The sequence below is a fragment of the Lampris incognitus genome, chromosome 17 (assembly GCF_029633865.1).
Source record: "Lampris incognitus isolate fLamInc1 chromosome 17, fLamInc1.hap2, whole genome shotgun sequence".
Lineage (NCBI taxonomy): Eukaryota > Metazoa > Chordata > Actinopteri > Lampriformes > Lampridae > Lampris > Lampris incognitus.
In genome coordinates, this window is record NC_079227.1 from 26,141,321 (window position 1) to 26,154,517 (window position 13,197).

Consider the following 13,197-nt stretch of genomic DNA (forward strand, 5'->3'; position numbering starts at 1 on the left):
AACAAAGCACTGTACTATACATGAAACATTAATCACACACAATCACAATCAGTCACAAGTTAACAGTCAAGTGTGGGTAATAAATAGAATAAATATGGAATAAACATGGATAACCCAGATACATTAAAGACAACATAAAATGAATTAAAATGCCCAGTCATTATCATTCAAAGCAGAACCACTAGATACCAGTTAAAATGATGCACACCAGTTATAATGAATTTTCAACCCATTGCCTGTTGGGTTTGTAACTGTGGCAAAGTTTCGTATGAGCCAGTCAAATGGGCTACTCTATCGAGGCTACTAGGCAGCTCTGCTAACTTAGCCTGATCAGCGGCCCCATTGTCATTCGTCTGCATGCTGCTAAAGATGAGAGGAACTCCGTTATAGTCATTATCAAAAATAATCGAGGTCTGCTCATTTCAAGGAAAATTGATTCACACAATTATCAATATAGTTTTGTCTCTCGGCACGAACCGACACCTGAACTAACTTGTCTGAAAAATTGTTCTCGCGACTTCTAATTTCAAATCTAATCAGCCTCACACCGTGAGAATTAATTATTTACATAATTTCAGAGTGAATCACTTACATTTATATAAAAAAGAGTCAGTGTTCCTTTTGGCTTACAGTGGAATTTAATGACTTAACAGACGTTTCATTTCTTGGTTAACATACAAGTAAAACTGAAGGAGACACATAAAAACAGAGCGGCACCATGAGGAGAGGAAAGACAAGCGCGCACATCACATCATATCGAGGGCAGAACTTGCAACAGGCATACTCTCGAATATCCGACAAGTTATGTCGCTTAACAAGACAGCGAAGTACTCAGTACTTCTCAAGTACTTGGAAATCATAATGTAAGTCATTCAAGGTGTACATGGAGAGGTACTTACCCATTGCCCTCGACTGTGGCTTCTTTCAGGTGAATGTAACAAGCAGGAAATATACCCTGGAGGGGAAACACAACACATGTCATTTCATACAATTGCCGAAGCAAAAACATTTTTTTTTCATTTTGATGATCATTTGAGTATAAGAACTGAAACCTCAAACACTCAGACAAGGAAAACATTTACTAAAACGGGAATAGGACTGTGCAAACCCCATTTTCTTACTTTTTTTATTTTGGATTTTCCCCCCTTTTCTCCCCAATTGTACTTGGCCAATTGCCCCACTCTTCCGAGCCGTCCCGGTCGCTGCTCCACCCCCTCCGCCGATCCAGAGAGGGCTGCAGACTACCACATGCCTCCTCCGATACATGTGGAGTCGCCAGACGCTTCTTTTCACCTGACAGTGAGGAGTTTCACCAGGGGGACGTAGAGCGTGGGAGGATCACGCTATTCTCCCCAGTCCCCCCCCCGGAATAGGTGCCCCAACCGACCAGAGGAGGCACTAGTGCAACGACCAGGACACATACCCACATCTGGCTTCCACGGCCAATTGTGTCTGTAGGGACATCGGACCAAGCCGGAGGAAACACAGGGATTCGAACCGGCAATCCCCACGTTGGTAGGCAACAGAATAGACCGCCATGCCACCCGGACGCCTGTCTTTCTTCTTTTCTTTTTTTTTTTCACCCCCCTTTTTTTTGTACACCCACTCACCTTTTTGGACTTCCTTCTCAGCCTGTGTCCTCTGTACCAGCCTAGTGCAGAGCAGAATACATCAAACATAAAACATTTGATAAAACTCAACTCTCCAAAACAGAGTAAACTAGCAGAACACGGACGCCAGACAATCAATGAATCCTGTGCACCAGTCTGAAGATAAGTCAGGAATTTTATTAAAAATCATTAGATAACTCACAATGGAGAGTGACAAGTAAGTTTGCAGCGGTACAAAGAGCATGGATAGTAATTATTTCTGAAACTGATTTTGCAAAGCAAAAATGTGACTATGTGACATATGCCTTGTTCACCAAAACTTGGGGACAAGCCAACTTGAATTTACCACCTGATAAACTAAAAGGATGTCAGACAAATTGAAGCAGGGAATGAGGGTCAGCACCTGTGTGGTGTCATGTTATTACCAGAAAATCGTCACATAACACTTGGACAGACATGCAGAGCTTTGACCAGACACAAGCCTTACTAGCGTTGACAGGTAAATAATGTTCGGCGTCGGTGTGTCAGCTCTTATCAGGCGAATCATTAGTAAGACCGTTCTCACCTTCATATGTCTCTAGTATGTGCACCGTGTCTCCAATCTGCAGTGACAGCTCTTCCTCTCCCCGGGCATCGTAGTTATAGATTGCTGGAGGGAAATGAGGGGAGACAATAAGAGGAGGGATATTACAGGAGAGGATGAAAGGCAATAAAGAAATTGGCTCCCTCGTGGCCCTAAAGTGCATGTCAGTGTAATGTGTAGCCGTGGAATCACACATGCCAGGGACATCCGCCCGCCCGCCCACGCGGTCTGACACATTTATGGACAGGCCTTGCACCACGTCGGCTGTAATATCAACAAAATTAGAGCATCCGCTAAAGGTAATCCAATAGCAATGGAGAATGGGATAATACTGCCAGTGCAAAGAGGACTCGAGGACGGCGTAGATAGACATATTACCCAACTGTTGTTTGCTTCATCTGTTATTTAGATGGTTGTCAGGCATAAGCCTAGACTAAACAGGCTTGGTTCTCTAGTAATCACGACAAAAACATCTGCAAAATATAGACTCGCTGTTGCAAATGTTACACAGGTTGGAGGACAGCAGAAACCAGACATATTCATTGCTGAAATGAGTATATGAGTACAAATAACCAACATCATCTTGTGCCGAGAACTCCCAACTTGGAGGTGGAATGAGAACGCCAATAACTAGCTTTTGTTGATGTGGCAAATACTAGACAACCAAAACCAATTCCAGCATAACCCTCCCTCTGATATTATTCCAAGAACTGTGCGAATATCACATGAGAAAAAGGATTTATTCTTTAAAGCAGTTATATCAAAACTACACAACATATGGGACACCTTCAGGACATCTGGACAGATTTGGTTTCTGGCACCCTACATGCAGAATTCCCTAGTTGGACCTCGATGCCACACAGATCATTTTTCTTCTCCGTTCTGTCCATGTGAGTGCTGAAGTAGATGAGTGATGGCATCTGCGACCTCCATCTTCTTTTACTTTCTAGACAATACAGGCTATTCTCTCCTCTGTCACTGACTCCCGTGTATTAAGCATCTCCAGTCCATTATCGCAGCGCCACAGCATGTCAAGGTCAAGTTACAATGACAACACAATGGGGGGTGTACGCGCTCTTACTCTCATCACTGACAGGTGAACGGCATATTGCTGCCAAATCAGCCAGGACTGACACTCACATTTGACAAACCAGACTAATGCACACTGGGACACATATATAGTATGTGTTTAAACACACAATCTATAAGCCCTGGAACAGTGAGGACCAGCGCTGCAGGAATGACAGCATGACAGGGGGTGGCATAGATTCAGGTGCTGAGTGTATACCTGCGGGGAGAAATGAAACAGGTGCAGATAATATTTCTATTTTCTGTTTGTGTGTACTGCATAAATAAGTATGTGCGAGTGCGTGCACGAGTATGTCCTGCTGAGGGAAGCCATATAGGGCCAATCAGCACAGCTTTCCAGGGGTGACTGGCAGCATAATTAAAATGGACTCCAACTGCAGGTACTGGAGCCTTACCAGCATGCTGATGGTGCACAACCAGTCAACCATTTTCTTTCATTCTCACCAGTCATCAGAGGAGCTGAGCATGTTTCATAACAAGCTGGCACACAGCAGTGTGGCTCTTTTTTAAAATTGCATTTTACCCCTTAATTAAGCCATCCAACAAGCCTGAACACAGCATTATTGTTTTTGCTATCTGTGCAAAGTCCAAAATCTTTCTCGGATGTGCTTTATAAAAGTTAACTCTTGAAAAAAAGTGATACATTTTAATGACCACGCTACTTAAATTTCAACGCTTTAACATGCCAAGTCCAGTTACTGCACCATTAACATTGAGACTCAGGTTGACTTTCAACAGCGGCGCTAAACCATGGGCCATTGACTAAGCTCTCCCTCTTCTACAGATAGTGATCAATCCATACAATCAGCTGTTGTAGCATTCGGTGGGAATGAAAACCTGCATAAACTTGACTTTGAATGACGTATGATTGGGTTTCAATGGCCAACATGGTAGGGTATGGATGGGTCAATTAGTATACTGGGGCCACGTCCAAATACTCAGCTGTATATTACACAGTAGCGTATATTACACAGCCTGGCTTCCCCTTTTTTTTCAGATTCAGGAATCAGGAACATTTATTTGTCATTTCATTCCATGCACCTGCGCACACGAAATGAAACAAAATATCATTTCCTCCAGCCCAACGCACTGCAAAAAAAAAACAACAACACCCAAACTACAAGAACACATATATCCAAACTACAAAAAAAAAAAAACTACAAAAACACATACATCCATCAAAAAAAAAAAATCACTGTCCAAGAGAGCAAATGCCAGGATGACTGTCGGAACTGCCAGTCTGCATTGGCTAGCAGTTAGCTTAGCCTGCCCCACTTCCACGTCCTGTCACACCGCCCTCAGCGTTGCCTCCTCAGGTGCAGTGCCAAGCAGGGCCGCCGTGGTTCCTGGGGCCACGCGACGCAGCAGACAAGGCTCCCCCAGCCGATCCAACGTCAGCTCTCCCAGCCAGACACCTTCAACACACCTCCCTGCACTCCACACGACGACACTAAAAACACAGTCAACGCTAGTTGAGGCCGCCGCCAGACCGCCCTCAGTGTTATCGGAACTTCCGGTCTGCATGGGCTAGCAGTTAGCTTAGCCTGCCCAGCTTCCGCGTCCTGTCAGATCACCTTCAGTGTTTCCTTCTTGGATGCAGCTCCAGGCAGGGCTGTGATCCCTGGGCTCACAGGACGCAGCAGACCAAGCTCTCCCAGCCGATGCAGCACCAACTCTCCCAGCCATCAAACAAAAACACAAACTTAGACGCAGACGTGGACAAAGACACTGCATGGATGGTACTGGGTGAGGCTGCAGCAAACGCTAAGTTCCCACCACCATCTTCCGTCACCAGTACTGGGTGAGGCTGCTGCAAATATGAATTCACAAAGCCATCTTGCCACACTGGAAGCTTCCGGTGTGAGAAGATGGCTTTTAGTAGTTGTAATTGTAGTTGTAATTTTAATAAAAACACTTTAACAGTTTCGGTAATTCTTTTGTGCTGATGGCCTTTTGTGCTGTTGTTGCCATCTATTCCCCATTTCTCATCAAGCATTTTATAATGAGTGAAACAGCGCCCCTCTGAATGTTAACATGTGTTGAAAGTCAGTCAATGTGTGTGGTGAAACACTGTATAGCACTCCTACTGTAGATGAGTCTGCGGGGAGGCCAAGCTGGAGTTGGCTTCCCTTGGTGAAAAAAAATGTTAAGGATTAACCAATCAGATGAGCCTACCATCATGCCACTGCCAAACTGCGATAAGTCAAGATGGGTTGGACCTATGCCAAGGGAAGCCAATGGAAGAAAGCCACCCTTTGGCCTCACACCAATCAAATCATAGCATGTTATCAATGTCACTGAAATGGGGAAAAAAAATAAAACAGGAGATTTAGCCTTTTTTTTTGTATTGACACCAGCATTAGCATGTAGTGGCATGCAGTTATGGAGGGAAGAGATTTGGAGTTTTTAGTGAAAAAAAAAACTCAACCACTTTCCCAAACTACCACTGCAGTAGCAAATTAAAATTAAGACTGATGGCAGGCCAACGCCAAAACTAGAGCTGCGTATGGAGAAGAAAAAAGGAGGGATTCGGACTTTCAATGAAGGAAAATTTTGTCCGCATGCAGTGACTAGCTGGTGGCGCTAAATTTCATTGGCTATTTTGCTGGCTGTCATGAGAATAGCGTTCCTTTTCAAATAGGGTGGGTGAAATGCACACCCCCTTCTCTCTCTGTGGCTTTACTGTTGAAGGAACTGCCCACGTAGCTATGTGTGCAATTTTTGATGTGGTTATATTGCTAAGATGTATTTTGCCTTGCTTGACAGGATGTAGCTGCATGTGCTAGTCAGTCTACTGAAGTAGCTATTTTATTGCGGTTGTTTACACACAGAAACAAACACCATGGACAGCCCCCATAGGGCAAGGCTATCTGTTTAGATGAGATGGTGATTATTTATAGCCTCTGCAGGTCTGATACTTGGTTGTTAGTCTTTTAGGTCATGTTGTATAATGAACCTTTGGCCTAGTTTTAAACTTTAAGTATGGAAAGTATTTGTGGACGTCACACATGTACAACCGGGTTTGTAGGTCATGTGTTTGATGCACGTAGCCTACTGTGACCGTAAAACTTTTAACGTTGTCTGACTGAGTTCGTGAATGAATGCTTCTTATATTCATAATCGAAGCTGTACTGTACATCTGAGTAACTGGGCAATATTGTATAGCCTATATTTTGCACAGAGAGAAGGTAGATAACAAGTGTGTACAACTCCTGCATCTGTATGATACAATTTTACTCCATCGCCTCAGGTTAAGAGTCTGGGTGTCATCTTAGACAGCACATTATCTTTTGAAGCTCACATCAACAATGTTATTTGGTCTGCATACTTCCACCTATGCAATATTAATCGTCTTCGACCATCACTTACACCTATCAGCACCGCCATACTCATTCACACCCTGGTTACATTCCGTATTGACTACTGCAATTCTATCCTCTGGTCTTCCCCTCAAGTGTCTTCATGAACTTCAATTGGTCCAGAATTCAGCTGCCCGTATCATTACCAGAACTCCTTCCATGGATCACGTCACTCCTGTTCTTCAGCAACTCCACTGGCTCCCTGTTAAATACAATATTGACTTCAAGATCTTGCTTCTCACCTTTAAGGCCCTTAATAACCTAGCTCCTTCATATCTTTCTGAACTCCTTCATATCCATCCATACGCCCTCCCGCACTCTCAGATCCTCTTCTGCTCTCCAACTCACTACACCATCAGCCCGCTCGACTACCACAGGGTCTAGAGCCTTCAGTCATTCTGACCCCCGCCTATGGAACTCTCTCCCGCAGGACATTCACAACATCGACTCTCTTTCAACCTTCAAATCCCATCTCAAAACGTACCTTTTCAAACTGGCATATTCGGTCTGATCCACGCTTCATTGAGTTTTGTGTCGATGATGATTTTATAGTTATCTGCTGTGTTAACTTTTTATTGCCCTGCTTTGTTTTCATTTTATGCTGTCTGATACAGTGCTGCTTGTTTTGTTTTTTGCTTTTTTTGGGGGGTGGGGGATTTTTCCCTCTTTTTCTCCCCAATTGTACCCAGCCAATTACCCCACTTTTCCAAGCCGTCCCGGTCGCCACTCCACCCCCTCTGCCGATCCGGGGAGGGCTGCAGACTACCACATGCCTCATCCGATACATGTGGAGTCGCCAGCCGCTTCTTTTCACCTGACAGTGAGGAGTTTCACCAGGGGGATGTAGCACGTGGGAGGATCATGGTATTCCCCCCCAGTTTCCCCTCCCCCCTGAACAGGCACCCCGACCGACCACAGGAGGCACAAGTGCAGCGACCAGGACACACACCCACATCCGACTTCCCTCCCGCAGACACGGCCAATTGTGTCTGCGGGAGGTAACATGGGGATTCGAACTGAAGATCCCTTTGTTGGTAGGCAACAGAACAGACCGCTATGCTACCCGGACGCCCTGCTGCTTGTTTTTTAACTGTATTCTGGAAGGTGTCCTTGAGTGCTCTGAAAGGCGCCCACAAATAAAATGTGTTATTATTATTAATTTTGTGTAAAATGATACCGGGCGCTCTAATAGTTCATCAGGAAACATTACATTGGTTGTTAAAGTGGCGACGCGACGTACTGCTGTCAATTAAGATCCCCCCCAAAAAAGGACATAGATGAGAGGTCTTGTTTCACTTGGCTTCTGCAAAAACATTTCTCCACACCACGCCACTGATATTACATAAGAATGTATTGCATACTAACAGTACTACATACTGTTTAGTTACTATCAATTGAAACATTTTAAGCATGCACCATAAATCTATATCTATATCTCCATGGTACCCACATAAACTCACTATTTTCTTCCAGGAAACTGTCCAGTCAGTTCATATAAGATTTTTTGGCAAAAATAGTACACATCCTGGCATTTCTAATAGACTGTATTTTTCCGTACTTTAATGTAGTATACTACAATGGGTACTAGAAAGTATGTACTATGGCTGTAGTATGGATATTTGAACACAGCCTATGTCAAACCACAAAAGTAGTCAGAGCAGCTATAGGTTTGATTTATTTAGGTAGGGCAATGAGCAAGCATTGAAAGCAGTGTTTGCTCATTGCCACACCTAAATCAGACTTGTCTATAATCTTATTAGCTCAGGGCTCCAGACTAAATTTTTACATTGGTTGCACTGGTGCGCCTAACTTTTTCATTTATTTTTCGCTGTGCCTTTTGGCACCACAATAATAAACTTTTAAGTGTTTACTTTTTTTGTCAGTTCACTTATACAATGGTAATTTCTTATCACATTACTGAGGACAGGAGAGACAGGTGGAATGGTTACCTCCGCCAATAATGTCGGGTCTGAGCTGGGTCTTTAGGGGCCAGGGACACGTGTAATGGGCACCTCAGTATTTTTCTTGATGAAAAAAATAATCAATAGTTCTCTTCATTTTGAATTACCGGTATGTTTTAAGGTTATAATGTCATGCGAGGAGGAGCACAGGGAGTGGAATTACACATACACACATGCCTTATTTTAGCGTTGTGTCGTTCGCGTATGATTCGTTCAAAAGAAGGAATCTTTCGGGTCGACTAACTGAACTGAATCACTTCCTGAGATGACCCGTTCATTTCTCGGTCAGTTCAGTTGAGCTCTCAGTCAGTTGCGAGCGAACATGCAAGGATACACTTACTCACTGAGTGAGGGATTCAGGTCAATTTTTTGGAGGCGGGGAAAGACCATTAAAAATCTTGTATAATAAACATACATTAGCCATGAAAAAAAAATCAAGTCAAGAGATTATACTTCTTATCAATACTGCAATTTTGATAGGAATGCAATTATTTTTTATCAGGCCTGCCCAGGGTGTCTCCCCGCCTGCTGCCCAATGACTGCTGGAATAAGCTCCAGCATCCCCGCGATCCTGAGAGCAGGATAAGCAGTTCAGATAATGGATGGATGGCAGTACTTGCAGTGTTTGTTTATAGAGTTTATGGAGTAGTTGTATTGTTGTGTTGCTTGCTTGAGACCAAGTTGTGACACAATATGAGAAACGGATAGTATCATCGAGTACATAAACAAAATCGCTGCATCTGTACTCATTAGATTTTGAATACATTTAAAATGAGCTAGGTTACGTTTGACAATCCCTGAATTAAAAAAAAAATCTCACCACCTTTCGTAGTTTACAATGCATGGTGAAAACTGTAATATGGAAAAACAGATGTCCGTGGTGGTGTAGCGGTCTAAGCATTGGCTTTGTGTCGATGCAGTTGCCCACTGGGGACTGGGGTTTGCGCCCCGGTCTCGACAGATCTAACTATGGCCGGACTCGATGAAGTAGCAATAATTGGCAATGCTGTCTTCGGGGGGGGGCGGAGTCAGCTTGTGTCCGTCACATGAATGCGTCTCTGTGCGTGTCAGAAAAAGCAGTGGTTCGGCCTGGAGTCGCCTTGTCACAAAAGTGGCGAGGCGTCTCCTTTGAGACTGCCGGCTGGAGAGATGCAGTTGGCGAACGCATACAGTACAAGGGCGGGTGTTTGAACTAAAATAGGGCTTGATTAGCCACTAAATTGGGAGGAAAAAGGGAAAAATCAGAAATTAATTTAGGAAGGAAAAAAATATGGAAAAACGGGCAGCTGAGACTGTATCAGATCTTTTCACTGTTAGGGAACAGCACATGTTCAGTGATTTGTTCGCTTTTTAATTAATTGATTCTAATGATTCAGTACACGGAAAAGAACTGCTTTGTCCATCGTGAAGACCCGCTCTACTCTTGCCTCTGACTGGCTAGTACTCGTTGCCTTCGTTGGTTAGATTGGTTAGGTTTAGACATGAGGAGTGCGATGGTTAGGGTAAGAATATCAGGGTCAGAGCCAATCAGAAGCAGAGTAGGTTGCAGTAGGATGTCTTCGCAGAATGCAGGTGAGAAAAAAAATAACGCCACACACACACACACACACACACACACACACACACACACACAGACCTGCTAATTTTGAGGCGCACTGGTGTGACCAATGAAACTATTTAGTCACACTTGACAGATTTTTGGTCACATGTGCGACACCCTGTAGCTATAGCTATCCTGCTATGCTTACATCACTCGGTCCCAAGAACCAGTCCAGAACTTAAAGACGCTTTTTCATCTTTAGATAGTAGCACGGTCACAAAAGGTCTATAGGGTTAAGTTGCTCTTTAATATGGGGGAAATCAGACGCCAACACCCATGTGATGTAGGCAAAACAGGTGGGGTTCAGTGCGTTAGACCAATAAGATACGAGGAAAGGCGGCACGTTGGTGTCAGCAACTAAACTCTCTAGGTAGACACACCACCATCACTGTTCTCTACATCTACACCCCTTTTTTAACTTTTCCCCCTCAATGTGAGTATGCGGGACAGGTGAAAAACGAGTGCTTACTTTTTCTTTAAAAATATAGCTTGCTAGTGACTCAGCTTCAGTTATCTGGGAGAGGAAAGCTCTGAAAGCAGACGTTGATTGTCTTTCATGTTTGTAACTCACACAGCTATCATTGAAGTGACACATTGGTTTTAACCACTGAAGTACGTATATGTTAATTATAGATCAGCGGTTTTAACTTGTACTGTCTGTACCATCCAAGCAATTAGACACATTTATGTCCTCTTCACAAAGGTACTGTGTTTTCACTAGCTACCGTAGTTGTCATTTTGTAGAATTGTAATATATTTTAACACCCGTTGATGTTGCCGTTTTGAGATTTTATTTCCATATTTCCATAGTTATGAACAATTACAAATTGCAATGGACATTATGTTCTGGCTTTAGCACTCAGGGTATACAATGTGTTGTTTGACTATACAGGCAAGGCTGATGAGAGAAATGAAGGCAAGGTACATGCTGCTACTCCGGGTGCTAAGGCCCCTTTGATGGTTGCTATGTGAGTTTTGAGACCATATACATTTTATTCTCTTGGGTGTTTGAATAATTTTCATGTCCATTATTTTCTCTTCGCCTTTTTCAGGGACAGGAATTACTAATTAACATTAGGATAGTACCGACCTAATGTCAACACATAATGGTAGCTTTAAAATTAATTTCATCACACAGGTTATCCTGGAGATCAGTAACACCTGATAAATTTACAGTGACAGGGTGCTTGCCTCGTGCATGGGTATACTTAGTATCTGGGCCAAATCTTCTCACACTGTTCTTCTGTGTACCTCCGTCAATGCCTCTCTCCTTATGCGTTGGATTCATGTCCAGGCCAACACTCAAAAGCTTTTGGGCATATTTCTCGTCAATGAAACATATCCTAATTGTGATTTCATTCGCTCGAAGTGACTGGCTAGAGTTTTGCTGTTGTCCCCCACAATGTGCATGGTGTATGACGTGCTCCGCAGTTGTTTTTTTTTTTTGGTTTGGATTGTCCCCCCCTTTTCTCCCCAGTTGTACCCGGCCAATTACCCCACTCTTCCCAGCCATCTCGGTCGCTGCTCCACCCCCTCTGGAGAACCAGGATGGGCTGCAGACTACCACATGCCTCCTCTGCTACATGTGAAGTCACCAGCCGCTTCCTTTCACCTGACAGTGAGGAGTTTCACCTGACAGTGAGGAGTTTCACCAGGGGGGCGCAGCGCATGGGAGGATCACACTATTCCCCCCCAGTTCTCCCTCCCCCCTTAATAGGCGCCCCGACTGACCAGAGGAGACACTAGTGCAGCGACCAGGACACATAACCACATTTGGCTTCCCACCCTCAGACACGGCCAATTATGTCTGTAGGGACACCTGACCAAGCCCGGGGAACATGGGGATTCGAACCGGCAATCTCCATGTTGGTAGGCAACGGAATAGACCACCACGCCACCCGGATGCCCCCGCTCCGCAATTTCACATGTGCATTCCACAGAGAATAAGGCTCCATCTGTACAGAGGAAAAATCTTCTGCATTTCATATGAGAAAATTTGGTGCAAAAAAACAAGCAAACAAAAATAACAACAGATATATGAGGGCCGGCCCACCTTAAAAAGTAACAGATAAGTGAAATTTTTAAAAAAATGTTTGGGTTTCTTTTTTCCTTCCCTAAAACAGGAAACCCTGCTGAGGTTGAATGAAAATGAGCAGTAATTACTTGTACTGAAAAATATATCCAAGGGAACCCCTGCAACTGTACTCAAATATATTTTTGCTATGCGATTTTATTCAGCAGCCTCTTTGTTCTGACTCTTAACAGCAAACCAGGGGCAAGCACAATAAGTCCCGATTAACAAGCACCCCCTGAAGCTTCTCAGTAGGCCATCTTCTTCCTGCAAAGGCAGAGGGCTGATCTCCATTAACAGCATGGCCCTGGCTAACTTTAGCAGTTCAGTGGCTGCACTCATACGAAGTAGTCTTTAAATAAAAAACCTGAATGACTGTAGAACGTTAACTCAGGTAGCTCGGTTATCAAAATAGTTATGTATGGGTACTAGTCGGATAACATGCTGCAATCAATTATAACTACATGCATTTTGGTCTGACATCATAACTGGCTCTCCAAAGCACTCTCATTTATTGCATTTTATTTCTAACAATGGTTACAAATAGCTTTAATTTAATTTTTTGATTTAAATTGCTTGTAAAAGCTAACACTTGGGGACGGCACGGTGGTGCAGTGGTTAGCACGGTTGCCTCACAGCACAGAAGGTCCTGGGTTTGAGCCCCAGGGTAGTCCAACCTTGGGGGTCGTCCCGGATTGTCCTCTGTGTGGAGTTTGTATGTTCTCCCTATGTCTGCGTGGGTTTCCTCCGGGTGCTCCGGTTTCCTGCCACAGTCCCACATGTAGGTCAGGTAAATCAGCCATAATAAACTGTCCCTAGGTGTGAATGATGTGTTGGCCCTGTAATGGCCTGGCAGCCTGTCTAGGGTGTCGCCCCGCCTGCCGCCCAATGACTGCTGGGACAGGCTCCAGCATCCCCGTGACC

At 44.1% G+C, this 13,197-nt stretch overlaps 1 protein-coding gene across 2 annotated transcripts in view; it reads right to left on the reverse strand.

Annotated features, from left to right (window-relative positions):
- Positions 1-13,197, reverse strand: part of dock1 (dedicator of cytokinesis 1) — a 350,480-nt gene that overhangs the window by 308,691 nt on the left and 28,592 nt on the right. For both annotated transcript variants that reach the window (XM_056297765.1, XM_056297766.1), the window contains exons 2-4: positions 2,176-2,259; positions 1,611-1,651; positions 900-955 (exon numbers count right to left, since the gene is read on the reverse strand). In XM_056297765.1, the coding sequence (XP_056153740.1) occupies positions 900-955; positions 1,611-1,651; positions 2,176-2,259 (181 nt within the window). The remainder of the gene's footprint in view (positions 1-899; positions 956-1,610; positions 1,652-2,175; positions 2,260-13,197) is intronic.